This window comes from Hyperolius riggenbachi, chromosome 6 (assembly GCF_040937935.1).
Source record: "Hyperolius riggenbachi isolate aHypRig1 chromosome 6, aHypRig1.pri, whole genome shotgun sequence".
Classification (NCBI taxonomy): domain Eukaryota; kingdom Metazoa; phylum Chordata; class Amphibia; order Anura; family Hyperoliidae; genus Hyperolius; species Hyperolius riggenbachi.
Genome location: NC_090651.1, coordinates 179,382,948 through 179,404,497, shown reverse-complemented (window position 1 = coordinate 179,404,497; position 21,550 = coordinate 179,382,948). Strand labels below are relative to the sequence as shown.

Sequence of the window (21,550 nt, the reverse complement as noted above, 5' to 3'; positions counted from 1 at the left end):
TGCACTGCTCATGTGATGGACTGTATTGCACTGCCCACGTGATAGACTGGATTGCACTGCTGCATTGCACTGCTCATGTGATGGACTGGATTGCACTGCTCAGGTGATGGTCTGTATTGCACTGCTCGTGTGGTGTACCGTATTGCACTGCTCACAAGATGGACTGTATTGCACTGCTCAGGTGATAGGCTGTATTGCACTGCTGTATTGCACCACTCACGTGACGGACTGTATTGTACCGCTCACGTGACGGATTGTATCGTACTGCTCAGGTTACAGTCTGTACTGCACGGCGCACGTGATAAACTGTTTGCAATGCCAGTCTCCTCCACCTCCCGTAGGCACCCCACTCCTGCCAATGGCCACACGCCAGCCCCCCCACACCACCACATGCATCATGTACTCCAGGGAGAAACTTCTGTGGTGGGAACATCGCGGCCCACCACTACCTGAGGACAATCTCCTGCCAAACCAGGTCCAGAACTACATACAGCAAGTCCTGGACTCCGCTCCTTGGCCCTGTGCAGGCTGGCGGTGTAGGGGCTGTCGAGCTGGGGCCCGCGTGAGACTCAAGAAGAGGGGCTTGAGGTCAGCCATCACCTCGGGACTCCTGCCGAATGTCCGCTCTCTCCCTAACAAACTGGACGAACTATGTCTCCTCTGCGGCAGGTGGGAGCTCGGGAGGAACACCCCAGTACTCTGCTTCACGGAGACCTGGCTACATGAGAACATCCTGGAGAACGCCATACACCTTCCAGGCTTCAGCCTCATACGGGGAAACCGTGACCCTTCCCTCTCTGAGAAGAAAAGAATACCCTCAGCGACACCACCTCGCAATGGGAAATATCCCTTCCAGACTCACTGTTCATAGTCATGGGTGACTTCAACAGGGCAAACCTTCGACAAGAGCTGCCACGCTACCATCAGCATGTTGCTTGCCCTACCTGAGGCCTGAACACCCTCGATCATTGCTACACGCCACTGAAGAATGCCTACAAGGCTATCCCTGGGGCGACACTTGGCTCCTCTGACCACTGCCTTGTTCATCTCATTCCCACATACAGGAGGATCCTGGATTCGGCACAACCGGTCATGAAGTCCTCCAAGGTATGGTCCAGCGAGGCCAAGCTCCACTTTCAAGCCTGCTTTGATTGCACGGACTGGGAGTCCCTGGCAGCTCCAGACCTGGACGAGTGGGCGGACAACGTCACCTCATACATCAGCTTCTGTGAGGCCTCTTGCGTCCCAACCAAATCCTTCAAGGTCTACCCGAATAACAAACCGTGGTTCTCCAACAAGCTACGGCTACTGCGGAAACGCAAGGAGGCGGCTCACAAGGCGGGAAACCAGGAGAAATTCGGGAAGGCGAGGAACGCTCTGAAGCGAGAGCTGAGAGCCGCGAAGAAAGAGTTTGCTGAGAGGATGAAGCAGAACCTGCGCTTGAACAACTCACGAGCTGTATGGCAAGGGCTTAAGGCTGCCACCAACTACAAGCCTCCCCCGCAACATGCTACACCCAGCCCTGAATTAGCTGAAGAACTAAGCAAATTCTACCACAGGTTTGAAAGGCAGGCTGAGCCTGGGGGGCACCCACCACCTCCTCCCCCTCCAGCAACTTGCCCCCATCCTCTCCGCCATCTTCAGCAGGTCACTGACAGAGGGCAAGGTCCCTGCGTGCTTCAAGAGGTCCACCATCATTCCTGTTCCTAAGAAACAAGGCATTTCCGACCTCAATAACTACAGGCCTGTGGCCCTGACGTCGGTTATCATGAAGTCCCTAGAGAGAGTTGTCTTATCCATCCTCAAGCTATCCACCTTACCCCTACTAGACCCACTCCAGTTCGCCTACAGGGCAAATACAGTAGGTCCACTGATGATGCTCTAAACATCTGTCTGGAATACATCTACAACCATCTAGACAGGAAGGATGCGTATGCCAGAGTACTGGTATTAGACTTCAGCTCGCATTTAACACTATATGCCCACGCACTCTCCAGAATGTTCTGGCCACACTTGGGGTCCACCCCACCCTACGTCTATGGATCATTGACTTTCTCTCTAACAGATCCCAAGTTGTCAGGCTGGGGGACATCTACTCACAAGAAGTGATAACCAACACAGGGGCACCCCAGGGCTGCGTCCTGTCCCCGCTGCTCTTCTCCCTTTACACAAATGATTGCAAATCCACTGTAGACTCTGTCAAAGTCATAACATTTGCGGATGACACCACCATTGTTGGCCTCGTCACCAAGGAAAACATCCAGGATTACCAGCAACAGGTGGAAAGACTATGCCACTGATGCAAGGAGAACAGCCTGGTGCTCAACACGGCCAAAACCGTCGAACTTATAATTGACTTTAGGAAGTCGACTCCTACCCCTCCCCCCATCTACATTGATGGCACTGAGGTGGCCAGAGTACCCTGCGCTCGCCTGCTGGGCACCACCATCTCCAGCGATCTCAGTTGGAGGGTCAACATCACGTCAACCCAATGGAAAGCCCAGCAGAGACTCTTCTTCCTCCACCAACTGCGGAAGTTCTGCATGGCGCAGGAGATTCTAACATGCTTTTGCACTGCCACCATTGAATCGATCCTCTGCTCCGCCATCATGGTCTGGTATGTGGGAGCCACTGCCAGCGACAGGCACAAATTACAGAGGATCATTAGGTCGGCGGAGAGGATCATTGGGAGACCTCTGCCCCCACTTGACCACCTGTATAACACAACACTGCGAGCCAGGGCACTGAGGATCGCAAGCGACCTCTCTCACCCAGGCCACTGTTTTTTCACCCCACTTCCACTGGGTCGCAGACTCCGGGCCATCCCCACCAAGAGCACCAGACACAAGAACTCTTTATTCCGTTAGGAGTATGGTGAGTTCATAGAAGATTTTATTTTTTGTCACAAGTTAGCGGAAAATGACACTTTGTGAAAAAACACAATTAAAATCAATTTCCGCTAACTTATGACAAAAAATAAAATCTTCTATGAACTCGCCATACTACTAACGGAATACCTTGGGGTGTCTTCTTTCTAAAATGGGGTCATTTGTGGGGTTCCTATACTGCCCTGGCATTTTAGGGGCCCTAAACCGTGAGGAGTAGTCTTAAAACGAAATTTCTCAAAATGACCTGTGAAATCCTAAATATATTGGTACGTAAACAAGAGGTGCTCTGCTTGCTATAACTGAATTGCTGTTGTTTATCCCCTGCTTATTGCCTGAAGAAGTGGGCTGTGCCCGCGAAACGCATTGCATCTTTGGGGTATTTTCAATAAATGTGTATATCTATACATTTACAGTCCTTGGTGTCTGCTTTAACGGAGGCGAGTCCACCACTTCCTCCCAGCAATTTTTTTAAAATGTTATGTACTTTTATCCTTCTGGCGCCTCTGTTCACCTACCAATATATTTGAGTCCACCCCAGGTGGAGGGGTGATCTACCCCCTTTCTTCCTATCTACAGAGAGCGACTTCTTAATCCTGAGTGAGGACAGGTCTAATCTCCTCACCTGCCTAATGAGTGGTTACCTAGGTGGTAACCCGTGTTTGTGAGTATTACCATCTCACTGTTTCATTTATCCAATCAATTTTGGCATACTACACCATATTGGGCTCTCGATTTCTCTTCAACTTTTGTGAAATCCTAAAGGTACTCATTGGACTTTGGGCCCTTTAGCGCAGTTAGGGTGCAAAAAAGTGCCACACATGTGGTATCGCCGTACTCGGGAGAAGTAGTACAATTTGTTTTGGGGTGTATTTTTACACATACCCATGCTGGGTGGGAGAAATACCGCTGTAAATGACAATCTTTTGATTTTTTTACACCCAATTGTCCATTTACAGCGGTATTTCTCCCACCCAGCATGGGTATGTGTAAAAATACATCCCAAAACACATTGTACTACTTCTCCCGAGTACGGCGATACCACATGTGTGGCACTTTTTTGCACCCTAACTGCGCTAAGGGGCCCAAAGTCCAATGAGTACCTTCAGGATTTCACAGGTCATTTTTGTTTCAAGACTACTCCTCACGGTTTAGGGCCCCTAAAATGCCAGGGCAGTATAGGAACCCCACAAATGACCCCATTTTAGAAAGAAGACACCCCAAGGTATTCCGTTAGGAGTATGGTGAGTTCATAGAAGATTTTATTTTTTTGTCACAAGTTAGCGGAAATTGATTTTAATTGTTTTTTTTTCACAAAGTGTCATTTTCCGCTAACTTGTGACAAAAAATAAAATCTTCTATGAACTCACCATACTCCTAACGGAAAACGTTTGGGTGTCTTCTTTCTAGAATGGGGTCATTTGTGGGGTTCCTATACTGCCCTGGCATTTTAGGGGCCCTAAACCGTGAGGAGTAGTCTTGAAACAAAAATGACCTGTGAAATCCTAAAGGTACTCATTGGACTTTGGGCCCCTTAGCGCAGTTAGGCTGCAAAAAAGTGCCAATTATGTGGTATCGCCGTACTCGGGAGATGTAGTATAATGTGTTTTGGGATGTATTTTTACACATACCCATGCTGGGTGGGAGAAATACCTCTGTAAATGACAATTGTTTGATTTTTTTTACACACAATTGTCCATTTACAGAGAGATTTCTCCCACCTAGCATGGGTATGTGTAAAAATACACCCCAAAACACATTCTACTACTTCTCCTGAGTACGGCGATACCACATGTGTGACACTTTTTTGCAGCCTAGGTGCGCTAAGGGGCCCAACGTCCTAATCACAGGTCATTTTGAGGCATTTGTTTTCTAGACTACTCCTCACGGTTTAGGGCCCCTAAAATGCCAGGGCAGTATAGGAACCCCACAAGTGACCCCATTTTAGAAAGAAGACACCCCAAGGTATTCCGTTAGGTGTATGGCGAGTTCATAGAAGATTTTATTTTTTGTCACAAGTTAGTGAAAACTGACACTTTGTGAAAAAAAAACAAAAATCAATTTCCGCTAACTTTTGACAAAAAATAAAATCTTCTATGAACTCGTCATACACCTAACAGAATACATTGGGGTGTCTTTTTTCTAAAATGGGGTCCGTTTCTGGGGTTCCTATACCGCCCTGGCATTTTACGGGCCCAAAACCGTGAGTAGTCTGGAAACCAAATGTCTCAAAATGACTGTTCAGGGGTATAAGCATCTGCAAATTTTGATGACAGGTGGTCTATGAGGGGGCGAATTTTGTGGAACCGGTCATATGCAGGGTGGCCTTTTAGATGACAGGTTGTATTGGGCCTGATCTGATGGATAGGAGTGCTAGGGGGGGTGACAAGAGGTGATTGATGGGTGTCTCAGGGGGTGGTTAGAGGGGAAAATATATGCAATGAATGCACTGGGGAGGTGATCGGAAGGGGGTCTGAGGGGGATCTGAGGGTTTGGCCGAGTGATCAGGAGCCCACACGGGGCAAATTAGGGCCTGATCTGATGGGTAGGTGTGCTAGGGGGTGACAGGAGGTGATTGATGGGTGTCTCAAGGTGTGATTAGAGGGGGGAATAGGTGCAAGCAATGCACTGGCGAGGTGATCAGGGCTGGGGCCTGAGGGCATTCTGAGGGTGTGGGCGGGTGATTGAGTGCCCTAGGGGCAGATAGGGGTCTAATCTGATAGGTAGCAGTGACAGGGGGTGATTGATGGGTAATTAGTGGGTGTTTAGGGTAGAGAACAGATATAAACACTGCCCTTGGGAGGTGATCTGATGTTGGATCTGCGGGCGATCTATTGGTGTGGGTGGGTGATCAGATTGCCCGCAAGGGGCAGGTTAGGGGCTGATTGATGGGTGGCAGTGACAGGGGGTGATTGATGGGTGGCAGTGACAGGGGGTGATTGATGGGTGATTGACAGGTGATCAGTGGGTAATTACAGGGAAGGACAGATGTAAATAATGCCCTGGCGAATTGATAAGGGGGGGTCTGAGGGCAATCTGAGCGTGTAGGCGGGTGATTGGGTGCCCGCAAGGGGCAGATTAGGGTCTGATCTGATGGGTAAAAGTGACAGGTGGTGATAGGGGGTGATTGATGGGTAAATAGTGGGTGTTTAGAGGAGAGAATAGATGTAAACACTGCGTTTGGGTGGTGATCTGATGTCGGATCTGCGGGCGATCTATTGGTGTGGGTGGGTGATCAGATTGCCCGCAAGGGGCAGGTTAGGGGCTGATTGATGGGTGGCAGTGACAGGGGGTGATTGATGGGTGGCAGTGACAGGGGGTGATTGATGGGTGATTGACAGGTGATTGACAGGTGATCAGTGGGTTATTACAGGGAAGAACAGATGTAAATATTGCACTGGCGAATTGATAAGGGGGGGGTCTGAGGGCAATCTGAGCGTGCAGGCGGGTGATTGGGTGCCCGCAAGGGGCAGATTAGGGTCTGATCTGATGGGTAACAGTGACAGGTGGTGATAGGGGGTGATTGATGGGTAATTAGTGGGTGTTTAGAGGAGAGAATAGATGTAAACACTGCGTTTGGGTGGTGATCTGATGTCGGATCTGCGGGCGATCTATTGGTGTGGGTGGGTGATCAGATTGCCCGCAAGGGGCAGGTTAGGGGCTGATTGATGGGTGGCAGTGACAGGGGGTGATTGACGGGTGATTGACATGTGATTGACAGGTGATTGACAGGTGATCAGGGGGGATAGATGCATACAGTACACAGGGGGAGGGGGTCTGGGGAGAATCTGAGGGGTGGGGGTTGATCAGGAGGGGGCAGTGGGCAGGGGGGGAGATAAAAAAAAATATCGTTGACAGATAGTGACAGGGAGTGATTTATGGGTGATTAGGGGGGTGATTGGGTGCAAACAGGGGTCTGGGGGGTGGGCAGGGGGGGGGTCTGAGGGGTGCTGTGGGCGATCTGGGGCGGGGGGGAGAAATCAGTGTGCTTGGGTGCAGACTAGGGTGGCTGCAGCCTGCCCTGGTGGTCCCTCGGACACTGGGACCACCAGGGCAGGAGGCAGCCTGTATAATACACTTTGTAAACATTACAAAGTGTATTATACACTTTGTATGCGGCGATCGCGGGGTTAACATCCCGCCGGCGCTTCCGTATAGCCGGCGGGATGTTGCGGCGGGCGAGCGGTGACAGGCGCCGGCGGAGGATTGCGTCACGGATGACTCGATCGCTCCGCCCATGCCCTTAAATGGACCGCCGCCTCTGTGGGTGAGCCGGTCCTTAAGGGCTCCACTTCCCGGCCGCCTCTGTGCGTTAGGCGGTCGGGAAGTGGTTAATACCCCAGGGGTCTGACCCCTCAAGTTTGATATCATTGTTATCGGTAAATTCTGATCAACCTAAAAATGTTACTAGGTTTAACATAACCTGTATGGTTTTGAAGATTAGCACACCTATCATGATTCAGATATATTCCTGTGTCCATGAGAAGGAGCTGGCACTTCTCATGTTCCAAAGAGGTGTGTGATTCCCGCCCCTAACTCCTTCTTGCTGAAGTGAGGGCTATAACTTAACTGGGCCCAGGTTGTCCACGGTCCTTCACCTTTAATCTGACGTCGAATTAACATCAGTCCACCAGCCCGCAAGGACACGGGCCAAAACCTCCATCTTGGATTATTTCTCACAAAGGCCTCAGGCCACAGGGCAATCGGCCATTCTGGACTTTGATTGCCGCATGGACTACCAATAACGGTATTTGAACTGTACATTAAAGACATTCTGTTTCTTTTTTCATCTCTACTCTATTTCTATCAAACCAATCTGTTCTGCCGGACAGGTATATATATCTGTGGGCTAAATTAGGCTATGTGTATGTAGTTTTAGAATAAAACTAACGATTTTATCGTTCAGTCTTGTGCCTGTTCTGGTCATCTGATTGTTGCTACAATGAATCTGCCCTCTTAAGAGTCAGTCATACTATCGCATTGTTTTATTATTTGCTTAGAAATTGTTGATTTGCTAGCTAGATTGTAAATAACCGTTTCTTCCTTCTAGGATTAGCTAGTACCCGATTTCCTGTGCAAAATCGATAACTTCAATTTGCATCATATATGGACCCAGTAACCTTTCTTTAAACATCATATTGCTCACAGTCTCCAAGCTTTCGGAAGTGACTTTAAGCTTTCGAACTGTGACTGGAGCATGTCCAACGCGATCGGGCTGGCTACCGTATTATGATAGCGTTGGGGTCTCTTCGCCCTATCAATCGGAGAGTAGTGGCAGTGAATTTACCCGATTTCCAGCGCAAAATCGATATTTTTTAGTTTACCGATTGTACATACAATCGTGATTGTACATGTATGGGCACCTCCAACCAATCTTAACCGTTTACTACGCACACAGTGAATTTGCCTCCAGAAGTCTCTAGTGCATGAGACCTGCATGGCAACAGTGGCCTAGTAATACGGGATTGGTGAGTGATTGTCCCATTACATATTGTCGGCAGCTGCGAGATCAATCCTTAGTGTCAGTCTGCTCACCGTACTCCCTGCGTATGCTAACTGGAGCAGATTAGACGGGATTGGCACGCTCTGTCGCATTAACCTTCTTCCTCTGACGATCCAGCAACCAGTCTTTGTTGTCCGTCTGCTCACCGTACTTCCTGCGTGCACTAATGGGAGCAGATTAACGGGATCTGGATTGTCACGGACACCACTTGCCTTTCAACTTCATGGTACAGTTTGGGTATCGCCTTTTTTGAGAAATAATTGTGGCCTGGTATCTTCTACTGCAGTGTCCCAATCACCACAATTTTTGGAAAATCTCAGAGCTGGCGAGCTAACAGTTCCACCAAGCCAGCTGTCAGACGCCAGGCAAGGGGGTGACTGGCAGACATTGGCTTCTTCCGCTCAAAGATTTCCTTCACGGACACTTGGTTGCTGTGGGCAGAGGAGCAGGAACCACTCAAGGTGACAGGCGGAGTGGAGGAGTGTGGCTGTGAAGGTGCAAGGGATAAAGCGGCTGAAGATGCTGCACTTGAAGGAGGAAGAGGAGGCAGAGGGTGGCTTTGCTTTTGTGTGCTGCTTTTCCTCAGGTGGTCATCCCATTGCAGTTTGTGCTTTTTCATCATGTGCCTTCATAAGGCAATTGTCCCTACGCGGGTCTTGGTCTTTCCACGGCTCAATTTTTGGTGGCAGAGAGTACAGATGACATTGCTCTCATCTGAGGCAGGCACACAAAAAAATGTCCACACCGCTTAGCCATGGGATGATAGCACTTTGGTGGTGGCATCAGCAGCTGACCTTGAAGGGCATGTTGGCTGGCTGTCCATCGGTGGCGATACATGGCGCCGGACACTGCCATGAGCTGTTTCTGACTACGAGCTCCCCCTGCTTCTTTCAGCAACTAGTCTCCTACTCCTCTCTGACTCCCCCTCTGAACTGTCCCGTTGGTCATCATGTCTATTGGGATCCCACGTGACATCCATGGCAGTATCATCATCATCATCAGCATAATCATCCTCCACAGCTTTGCTTGTATCAGACACCTCATAAACTGCACCAACAGCAGGTACTTCATCATCCTCACACCTTACATCCATAGTGACGCCTAACTCAGACATATGAGGAGTTGTAACTTGCTTAGCGCCATCATCTTGTTATAACTATAATGGCTGTGAATCAGTTAATTCCCCACCAAATAACTCCTGTGACGTGTCAAATGGAGTGGATGTGGTGCTTGTAGTAGCGCTGGTGGCTGCGGAAGATGAGGTGTTCTGTGTTAAATAGTCAACCACTTCCTGACAATCTCAGGAGGTGATGGCACGTGTCTTGTTCTGAGCACTGTACTTGACTGACTTGACTAATACAATGTGCAGTCACACAGGTGCAGTGAAAAGGTATACAGTGACTGCTGGTATAACGATGTGCAGTCATACAGGTGCAGTGAAAATGGATGCACTTACTGCTGGTTTATAATACAATGTGCGGTCACACAGATGCAGTGAAAGGTATGCAGTGACTGCTGGTATAACAGTGTGCAGTCACACAGGTGCAGTGAAAGGTATGCAGTGACTGCTGGTATAACAGTGTGCAGTCACACAGGTGCAGTGAAAGGTATGCAGTGACTGCTGGTAGAACAATGTGCAGTCACACAGGTGCAGTGAAAGGTATGCACAGACTGGTATTACAATACAAAGTGCAGCTGTCACAGGTGCAGTGAAAGGTATGCAGCGACTGGTATTACAATACAATGTGCAGCTGTCACACAGGTGCAGTGAACAGGTATGCACGGACTGGTATATAAAACAGCGTGCGGTCACACAGGTGCAGTGAAAGGTATGCAGTGACTGCCATTAGAATACAATGTGCAGCTGTCACACAGGTGCAGTGAACAGGTATGCATGGATTGGCATATAAAACAGTGTGCTGTCACACAGGTGCAGTGAAAGGTATGCACGGACTGGTATTACAATACAATGTGCAGCTGTCACGCACACAGGTGCATTGAACAGGTATGCACGGACTGGTATATAAAACAGTGTGCTGTCACACAGGTGCAGTTAAAGGGAACCTAAACTGAGAGGGATATGGATGTTTCCTTTTAAACAATACCAGTTTGCCTGGCTGTCCTGCTGATCTATTTGGCAGCTGTAGTGGCTGAATCACACACCTGAAACAAGCATGCTGCTAATCCAGTCAGACTTCAGTCAGAGCACCTGATCTGCATGCTTATTGATGGGCTGTTGCTGAAAGTATTGGAGACACAGGATCAGCAGGAGAGTCAGGCAACTGGTATTATTTTAAAAGGGAAAATCCATATCCTTCTCAGTTTAGGTTCCCTTTAAAGGTATGCAGTGACTGGTATTACAATACAATATGCAGCTGTCACACACACAGGTGCAGTGAACAGGTATGCAGTGACTGGTATATAAAACAGCGTGCGATCAGTCACGCAGGTGCAGTGAAAGGTATGCAGTGACTGGTATTACAATACAATGTGCAGCTGTCACACAGGTGCAGTGAACAGGTATGCAAGGACTGGTATATAAAACAGCGTGCGGTCACAAAGGTGCAGTGAAAGGTATGCAGTGACTGGTATTACAATACAATATGCAGCTGTCACACACACAGGTGCAGTGAACAGGTATGCAGTGACTGGTATATAAAACCGTGCGGTCAGTCACACAGGTGCAGTGAAAGGTATGCAGTGACTGGTAGTACAATACAATATGCAGCTGTCACACACACAGGTGCAGTGAAAAGGTAGGCACTGAATGTGCTGGGCCTGGCACAGTATAGCAATTAGCAAGGGCCAGCTGCGACGAAAATGCGAAAATCATACCATTGTGGACATCTATTACATATGGGAGGTTATGTTCTCACATCATATGTTAAACTAATATCCTTTCTTTCTAGTGTACAACTCTCTGATACCCAGCTTTCCCTGCTTTCGAGAGGCCTTTCTTTCTCACCATCGTGTCATTTTGACGTTTTTGGTACAATGTTAGACATTAACAAATTCATTAGGAACGTCATGGTGAAGAAACACTTTTTGGAACTAGGGGAGGCTGGGGCCGGAGGGGAGGTTTTGGGGACGGCCGCGGGGCCCCAATTTGCTGCCCCGGCGCCTGGGTAGGTTCCCCCATTCCGGGAGGCCTCGACCGCCCTCGCTCTGGAACAAGTGTCCAGTGTGAGTGGCGGCACTGTCAAGGAGTAGCAATGGCAACTGGCTGAGAGACCATGTGCCGCAGGGGAACCACAGGTGCGGTCGGTGCGTGTCGTGTGTCAACATGGCCACCGGCTCTTGTTACCAGGTGGGCCCAATGCGTCGGTATGTACGAGATTTTTTCACGTGTCAGACAGTCTTTTCCTTTTACGCACTGTGGTGCCCCTGCGGTAGGTTTTACATAGGAGAAACCACTAGGTCTCTGAATAGGAGGTTCCGTGAACATTTCCACTCAATTGAGTCGGGTAGAGGCCCCACTAGGGTAATTACGCATATGAGGGAGGCCCACCAAGGAGACCCCACAAAGTTAACCTTTGCGGGATTGCTGCAAGTTCCACCTCCAAGACGTGGAGGTAACAGAGAAAGGAACTTAAAGAGAGAAGAGGCCCACATGATATTGAGGACTGATGCCATGGGATCACTTGGAATGAATGATCACACAGACCTTTCCTGTTTCCTGGACCCATGATAAAGGAACAGTACCTCTTTGTCCATTTATGATGAACTGATATGATACATAGTCCTTTAGGACTCAGCAAGCATGGACTTTCCCCTGTGTTCCCCACCCCTCCTTACCTTCCCTATCCCGAGTCCCTTCCCCACCCTGTTTTTCCCTAGTCCCTTCCCGTTTTCCCGGCCCTCAATTTCTCCCGCACCCCATTCCTCCCCTTGTTTTCCGGTCCTTTGCCCTACCCCTTTCCCCTTTACCTCAGGTCTATGCATGCTGTGTTTAGTTGATTTATGGCCCTGCGCTCTGCTATTTCCCTTAGTGTGCCAAACTGCTTGTGGATGGCCTTTGCCATACAGGCGAATTCTATTCCACACATGTAGGCCCACGTTCCAGCTGTATAATATGCTACCCCAGCCATTTTTCTTAATAGCTCCATTATTAATGCATCCATGTCCTTCATCCCGCGACTCCACTACACCTTTCCAGTAAGGGAGAGTAACTAACATCCATACTCCCCTTTACGTATTGCTTTTAAGTTTCCAGTATGTACCCCATCACTTCCATCAGCACAAATGGTTCTGAGCATTTATGCAATAATCATGGTCCCGGAATCACTGATCCAGTTCATTCACAACCAACCACACACTTTCTCTCACAGATTACATCATGTTGTACCAATTTTTGGAGGTACCTACACTTGCCCCGGTTTTGCATAATTAGTCACTTTCCCCCTTTTTTTTAGCTTTGCACAGTATCACTTTTTACAATTTTTGTATCACATTAGTTTTTGAACAATTTTTGCTCCCAGCTGGTCCAGTGAGTCTAGGGACACTAAAAGCACTGCACTTTAGTATTTGCAGTGATACCAAAATATCTATTTATTTGTTTTTCATATGCATTCCTATGCTCTTAATATATGCAGAAAGCATTGATTTTGCACCATGCACGCACTTTGCAGCTTTACAGCTGCAATTTCCATTTTAGCCACAAGATGGCAGTAATACTTCCTGACTTACAATGTTGACTTGACTCGCATTGGTTGCCAGGGGAACCTAATAGTGTCCCCCTTTTGAGCCACCGTAGTCAGGAAGTACATGACGTCACTTGCCTCCAGCCGTCCCGTTTGGTGAGCGGCCAATGGGGAGGCGTGACGTGAGGGCCCAGGGGAGGTGACGTATTCAGCAGCAGATCGCCGCACGCAGGCTTAGGAAGGGTTTATTAGCCAGCCTGCAACGAGACCACCCCGTATAGCCTCCGTAGAAGCGCATACTGCACGAAACGGCCGTCAGGCTCTGCACCCACCGCACCTGCTACATCCACCCACGGTATGTGTCTTTTTAATTTGTCTGGATGAACTTCCTTGTATTAATTTTACCAACGTCAAAATAAAGTGTATGACAGCAGTGCCGGCGCTTTCTTCTCCTCCTTTCAATCATGTTGTGACTTGGGCCTGAGCACGCTGAGGATACACTCCACATACATCTCCGTTGGGGGCGTTGCAGTGCTCCCTCCTCTCCCTCCTCCCCCTCCCTGGATGTGTAACGTCTGCAGTGCCAGCAATTTCTGCTTTTCCCTTCTACTGGTTTAACATTTACAATACAATATGCAGCTGTCACACACACAGGTACAGTGAAAAGGTAGGCACTGAATGTGCTGGGCCTGGCACAGTATAGCAATTAGCAAGGGCCAGCTGCGACGAAAATGCAAAAATCAGACCATTGTGGACATCTATTACATATGGGAGGTTATGTTCTCACATCATATGTTAAACTAATATCCTTTCTTTCTAGTGTACAACTCTCTGATACCCAGCTTTCCCTGCTTTCGAGAGGCCTTTCTTTCTCACCATCGTGTCATTTTGACGGTTTTGGTACAATGTTAGACATTAACAAATTCATTAGGAACGTCATGGTGAAGAAACACTTTTTGGAACTAGGGGAGGCTGGGGCCGGAGGGGAGGTTTTGGGGACGGCCGCGGGGCCTTGGGGAGGTTCCCCCATTCCGGGAGGCCTTGACCGCCCTCGCTCTGGAACAAGTGTCCAGTGTGAGTGGCGGCCCAGTCGCCGGGGCATCTCCAATCCTTTCTTTTATCCCATACAGGCTAGAACAGCGGTAGTTGATATCTTTCAAGACTTGGTCGAGGGTGAACTGGTCCAACTACAAAAGACATCTAGAGCTAGTTCGGATCTTACCAAATCTGAACGGGAAGCACTTCAGTCCCTCCAGAATGATGACTCAATTGTCATCCGCAATGCAGATAAAGTGGGAGATGTGGTCGTCCTTGATTCAGATAAGTACAGAGCCGAAGCTCTACGCCAACTGGGGGATACTGAAACTTATCAGGTCCTTAAAGGGGACCCCACAGGTCGGTTCCAGGCTGAACTCAAGAAATTGTTAAACCTGGGGCTTTCTTTGGGAGTGTTCACAGAGAAAGAGAGGGACTATCTTATGGTGGAAACACCAGTGGTCCCAATTTTCCATCACCTTCCCAAGGTACATAAGCCGAATGTTCCCCCACGGGGCTGACCCATTGTTGCGGGTATTGACTCCTTGGGTGAGCGTCTGGGCCAGTGGGTGGATGGTTGTCTCCAGCCACTGGTCCAACGGCTACCGGGTTATATACGTGATACCACACACCTATTGAATAGCCTGGAACCTTTACAGTGGTCAGAGCATTATACATGGGTCACGATTTACGTGACTGCTCTGTATTCCTCAATCCCCCATGATCTTGCCCTCAGGGCCTTAGATTTTCATATTCATAAATATGGTTCTTTCACCACTGAAGTCAGGGACCTCCTCATGTTGGCAGTAGATCATCTGTTGACCCACAATTATTTTATGTTTGATGGGTTTTTTTATCTCCAGAGGTGCGGAGCTTCGATGGGAGCCAAATTCTCCCCATCCCTGGCAAATTTGTTCATGGGGTGGTGGGAGGAGCTCCGCATCTTTGGAGAACAGAACCCCTTTTTTGAGTATATTTTTTGGTATGGCAGGTACATAGATGATCTGCTGCTGATATGGGGAGGGCCCCCGGACGTTCTGCCCAATTTTCTGACGTACTGCAATAACAACAATTTTAATTTAATTTTTACTATGTGTCATGATTCCACCCAAATTGATTATCTTGATCTTACGCTATGTGGGTCTCAGACATCGGGCAGAGTTGTCACTAAGACTTTCAGGAAAACGTGTGCAGGCAATTCACTTTTACTAGCCTCCAGTTGCCATCCAAGCCATACTCTGAGCCATCTCCTATGGAGAGATGGTAAGAGTGGCCCGTAATTGTTCTGACTCTAATTTGCTGTGGCAAGAGCTGGATCTGGTGGAGGAGAGGCTCCGGGAGCGGGGATATGACAGTCAGCTGATTAATAAGGCAAGACAACAAGTACTGCAAAGGAATCGTCGGTAATTGCTGGACCCGGGTGCCGGACGTGGAACTAGGCAAAAAAGAAATGTTACCTTTATGACTCCATATACTTTGGAGTACAATAGGATTATTAATATTATTAAGAAGTATTTGCCTGTCCTACATTCGGACCCCAAGCTCCGCATAATCCTGAACGAAGGATGTGCCTTTTAAGCACGCTGTGCCCCTACTTTGGGGACTCGCCTCTCCCCGAGCTTTTTCTCTACCTCGTCCAGACTGAGACCTACCTGGTTGTCCTGTAAAGGCTCATTTAGGTGTGGTTATAGCACCTGCAGGTACTGTTGTGTCCACAACCAAACACGGGAGATTTTTTCTATCTCTAAGAATGAAAGGTTTGAAATGAAACCATACATTAACTGTAATTCCAGTAATGTTGTTTATCTTATCACCTGTGCTACTTGTGGCTTACAGTACGTGGGATGCACCCGTCCTCTGAGACAGCGCATCTCGGAACATTATAACGGACCCGGGAGGTGTCTTAGGAATGAAACCTATGTCACACAGGTTTCCAGTGTGTCAAAAAATGTTTTGAGGGAACATCAGGGTGTCATGACTAGTTTCACCTTTCAAGGCATAGAAAGAGTGGCACTTTCACCTAGAGGGGGTGACCTACGCAGGCTATTGCTAAAACGGGAGGCCTTTTGGATATGGAAATTGGGCACACGATTGCCCACGGGATTGAATTCTAAAATGGATATTAGTTTAACATATGATGTGAGAACATAACCTCCCCTATGTAATAGATGTCCACAATGGTCTGATTTTCGCATTTTCTATACTATACTTTATAAAGTTCGGTCAAAAAAAGTGTACGTTGTGCTTATACATTCATGATGCTTAACCATGTCATCTTTGTTTTTTTAATTCATTGCATTTTATGTATTGGCTTGTGCTATATATTTTTATATGCAATATTTATGTATGTCTCTTTAAGAATGATGGCCATGCCCTTTGTGGGCGGGCTTTTGACTACTTAAACCTGTGATGAGTTTATGTATGCTGGCTATGATTAAGGAGCCTCTCAGAGCTCCGATACGCGTCAGCCTTTGTATGTGTCTACTGATGTGCAAATAAAGTTGAAGAAACGTTTTATACACAGCCTTGGTGTAGCGGAATACTCCTTTCCTGTATACATGTTTTGAGACCCGTGATTCCTGCTCCCTTGGACTATGCAGCGGTGGTGCCAGCGTTTCCTCAATTTTGCTTTTACAGACTCCAAGAGGTTTTCTTCCAAGATTGCCCTGTATTTTGCTCCATCCATCTTCCCATCAACTCTGACCAGCTTCCCTGTCCCTGCTGAAGAGAAGCACCCCCAGATCATGATGCTGCCACCACCATATTTGACAGTGGGGATGGTGTGTTCAGAGTGATGTGCAGTGTTAGTTTTCCGCCACACATAGCGTTTTGCATTTTGGCCAAAAAGTTCAATTTTGGTCTCATCGGACCAGAGCACCTTCTTCCAGATGTTTGCTGTGTCCCCCACATGGCTTGTGGCAAACTGCAAACGGGACTTCTTATGCTTTTTTGTTACAATGGCTTTCTTCTTGCCACTCTTCCATAAAGGCCAACTTTGTGCAGTGCACAACTAATAGTTGTCCTATGGACAGATTCCCCCACCTGAGCTGTAGATTTCTGCAGCTCGTCCAGAGTTACCATGGGCCTCTTGACTGCATTTCTGATCAGCGCTCTCCTTGTTCGGCCTGTTAGTTTAGATCAGGGCTGCCCAATAGGTCGATCGCGATCTACCGGTAGATCGCGACCGCCTCCTCGGTAGATCGCGGCCTCATGGCCGCGTCTCATTAAATTTTGCGGCCAGCAGCTCATCATGTTTAGCTGCTGGCCAATAAGAATGCACGGAAGACGGGGAGAGAAGACGCGGCGAGCAGAGAGGGAGGAGAGAGGCGGCGCGGCCGCTACGTCATGGCTGGGGGCGGCGCCGGGCAGCCTGCAACGTGCGTGCTGGTAACATGCCCGGCGCTGCCCCCAGCCATGACGTAGCGGCCGCGCCACCTCTCTCCTCGCCGCGTCTTCTCCCCGCCATTCATATTGGCCAGCGGCCTGCCTGCCGGAGGATCCAGGAGTCCAGAGGACCCTGGCTAACCTACGCTACAGGTACCTATACCTGGCTAAGCTACACTGGGGGCACCAATACCTGGCTAAGCTACACTGGGGGCACCAATACCTGGCTAAGCTACACTGGGGGCACCAATACCTGGCTAAGCTACACTGGGGGCACCAATACCTGGCTAACCTACACTGGGGGCCCATATACCTGGCTAAGCTACACTGGGGGCCCATATGCCTGGCTAAGCTACACTGAGGGCACCAATACCTGGCTAACCTACACTGGGGGCACCAATACCTGGCTAAGCTACACTGGGGGCACCAATACCTGGCTAAGCTACACTGGGGGCCCATATACCTGGCTAAGCTACACTGGGGGCACCAATACCTGGCTAAGCTACACTGGGGGCACCAATACCTGGCTAAGCTACACTGGGGGCCCATATACCAGGCTAACCTACACTGGGGGCCCATATACCCGGCTAACCTACACTGAGGGTCCATATACCAGGCTAACCTACACTGAGGGCCTGTTTACCTGGCTAACCTACACTGAGGGCCTGTATACCTGGCTGACCTACACTGAGGGCCCATATACCTGGCTGACCTACACTGAGGGCCCATATACCTGGCTAACCTACACTGAGGGCCCATATATCTGGCTAACCTACACTGAGGGCCCGTATACCTGGCTAACCTACACTGAGGGCCCGTATACCTGGCTAACCTACACTGAGGGCCCGTATACCTGGCTGACCTACACTGAGGGCCCGTATACCTGGCTGACCTACACTGAGGGCCCGTATACCTGGCTAACCTACACTGAGGGCCCATATACCTGGCTAACCTACACTGAGGGCCCATATACCTGGCTAACCTACACTGAGGGCCCAAATACCAGGCTAACCTATACTGAGGGCATGTAACCTATGCTGCAGGCACATATACCTGGCTAACGCGGGCGGGGGGGGGGGGGACGCGTGCTTAGCATTTGGGACGTTGGTAGATCTCCTGGCCTCGGCAAATTTTAAAGTAGCTCGCGAGACGAAAAAGTGTGGGCACCCCTGGTTTAGATGGACGACCTTGTCTTGGTAGGTTTACAGTTGTGCCATACTCCATTTCTGAATGATCGCTTGAACAGTGCTCCGTGGGATGTTCAAGGCTTTGGAAATCTTTTTGTAGCCTAAGCCTGCTTTAAATTTATCAATAACTTTATCCCTGACCTATCTGGTGTGTTCTTTGGACTTCATGGTGTTGTTGCTCCCAATATTCTCTTAGACAACCTCTGAGGCCGTCACAGAGCAGCTGTAGTTGTCCTGACATTATATTACACACAGGTGCACTCTATTTAGTCATTAGCACTCATCAGGCAATGTCTATGGGAAACTGACTGCACTCAGACCAAAGGGGGTTGAATAATTACGCACACCCCACTTTGCAGTTATTTATTTGTAAAAAATGTTTGGAATCATGTATGATTTTCGTTCCACTTCTCACATGTACACCACTTTATATTCCATGTGGAATTCCAATAAAATTGATTCATGTTTGTGGCAGTAATGTGACAAAATGTGGAAAAATTCAAGGGGGCCAAATACTTTTGCAAACCACTGTATATGTATATTAATGAGTAGATAGATCTTTATATTAATGATTAACCTCCCCGGCGTTCTATTAAGATCGCCAGGGCGGCTGCGGGAGGGTTTTTTTTTAATAAAAAAAAAATCTATTTCATGCAGCCAACTGAAAGTTGGCTGCTTGAAAGCCCACTAGAGGGCGCTCCTGACGCATATTTCTGATCGCCTCCTAACAAGAAGGGCCGCAATTTTGCTTGTTTTGCTTCTTGCTTGTTTTGCTTTTCTCGTCGCCATGGCGACGAGCGGAGTGACGTCATGGACGTCAGCCGACGTCCTGACGTCAGCCGCCTCCGATCCAGCCCTTAGCGCTGGCCGGAACTGATTGGTCCGGCTGCGCAGGGCTCGAGCGGCTGGGGGGACCCACTTTCGCCGCTGCTCGCGGCGGATCGCCGCAGAGCGGCGGCGATCAAGTAGCACGCGCGGCTGGCAAAATGCCGGCTGCGTGTGCTGCTTTTTATTTTGCGAAAATTGGCCCAGCAGGGCCTGAGCGGCACCCTCCGGCGGTAATGGACGAGCTGAGCTCGTCCATACCGCTCAGGAGGTTAAGTTTGTTTAGTAGTTAAGTTTAATAAGTTAGCAGATAGAAGTTTAGTATCATTTGAATGTGCCAATCAGAAGGCAGCTTTGAACCTGAGACGTCAGGAGCTGAGTTATTTAAATGAAGGATGAGGGGGTTGGGAGGCACACACGTTTATTATTCACTTACTTGCTGGAACTTATGGATCTCACACACGTACACATGAGTTCTTATTCCTTATACTCAATCACTTTGCACTTCCACCACATGTGGATATAAGTGCCTTCCTCCTTTTGGCATTTCCAGCAGTTTAGATATAGTAGGAGAGCCACTCTTAATTCTGGCAGGGTAGAAATACCACTTTGAAATTACCTTATATTGCATTACTTGGTGTTTCCTGCTTTGAATGCTCAAAATATTGTCAAAAACCTCCTGCCAAGACCATGAGCCTTGTAGTGGTCCCAGATCAGTTTCCCATTTTTTACAAAAATTTGAAACACTTATTTGTATAGTTTCTTCCCAAAAAATATACATCTTTTAAAGTAACTTTGGCAACCTGCTAGGTTGCAAAATTAACTTTTCTAGCAAATTCAGTCTCCATCTGATTTTACCTTCTTTAGAATTGAATGTGTTAATATAACTTTTTAATTGGATCCTGCCCCAATCTGCACCATTACATAACATTTGTTTTTGTTTCATGTCTATCAGACGAGAATCTGAATTCAGACCATTTGCTCGCAGCACATTTCTCGACTGTCCTGGGGTGAAGTCTGGATTGTTATATAACGAGATTATGGGGGAAAAAGCTTCTTATATTACTAAATATACCTTTTCCAAGAATCAACACTTGCACATCTATGTGGTATAAGAATTAGTAGACCTAAAATACATTAGATTGCTTAGTTAGGTGGTCGTACTATAAAATATAAAGATGGGGTAAAATTGAACTAGATTGTACAGTTAAATTTGTATATTGTTTAATGCTAGCTTTAAATGTGACATTCTCTATTGCCCAGAAACTTTAACTGCTGCCTTAGAGGTACTATAGTAGTCAAAACTGTGAAATGTTGGATCCTACAATCCAATTAACCTGTTTCAGTAGGGCACAGTGTTGTCAGTTTGGGATTTGGGGGAAGGTAAAACTTTTACATACTCTGTGTTCTCTGTGTTTTTCAGAGGTATCTGAAGCAGAATTATAGCAATCCTCCTATGTACTTTCAGTATGTAGTGGCACCTATCATCTTCAAGCAGTGTTTTTTATAAACAGGCTCACATTGTATCAACTGTAAACCATACACAATACAAATGGGTTGAGCAATAAGTGTATTAGCCTTACACTAATTTAATTGATTTGCATAGTTGCATTTGCTACAGTCTGAAAGAATAACAATAATAACAACAAATTATGATGGAATTAATGTAAACTCATTACATATTACTTCTATGGTTTCAGGCAACTGCTTAGACACCAAGGGACATGTCAAGTTTCCTGAAAGGTATTTATTTTCTGTCAAAATTATGTATAATCCTCATAAATTGTACAGTATTGATTTTCTTTATGTAAGAAAAACAGCCTTCTTCATATATCTTGTGAACAAAACATTATTCCAGTGTTTAGCGTCCTAGGAGTATGAAACCCGCCACCAAGAAGCTAGATTAATACCATATAGTTCAAATGAGGAGACTTGGTGGGGATGACAGTTTGGGTTAGAAAGATGCACACGGGGTTCGCACCTGACTCCGAAAAAACCATTGCTGGCGGTAGCTCCAATTTTTAGTGGTTACTATTGCTTACTGTCGGCACCAACAATCAAATGATTGCACTTCTAAGCTGATGATGCCAC

General features: G+C 47.8%; 1 protein-coding gene across 3 annotated transcripts in view; it reads left to right on the top strand.

The window, feature by feature from the left end:
• SERHL2 (serine hydrolase like 2) overlaps positions 1-21,550 on the top strand; it is a 1,569,464-nt gene that overhangs the window by 122,215 nt on the left and 1,425,699 nt on the right. For all 3 annotated transcript variants that reach the window (XM_068240234.1, XM_068240233.1, XM_068240235.1), the window contains exon 2: positions 21,160-21,202. In XM_068240234.1, coding sequence (XP_068096335.1) covers positions 21,184-21,202 — 19 coding nt within the window. In that variant the 5' untranslated portion in view covers positions 21,160-21,183. The remainder of the gene's footprint in view (positions 1-21,159; positions 21,203-21,550) is intronic.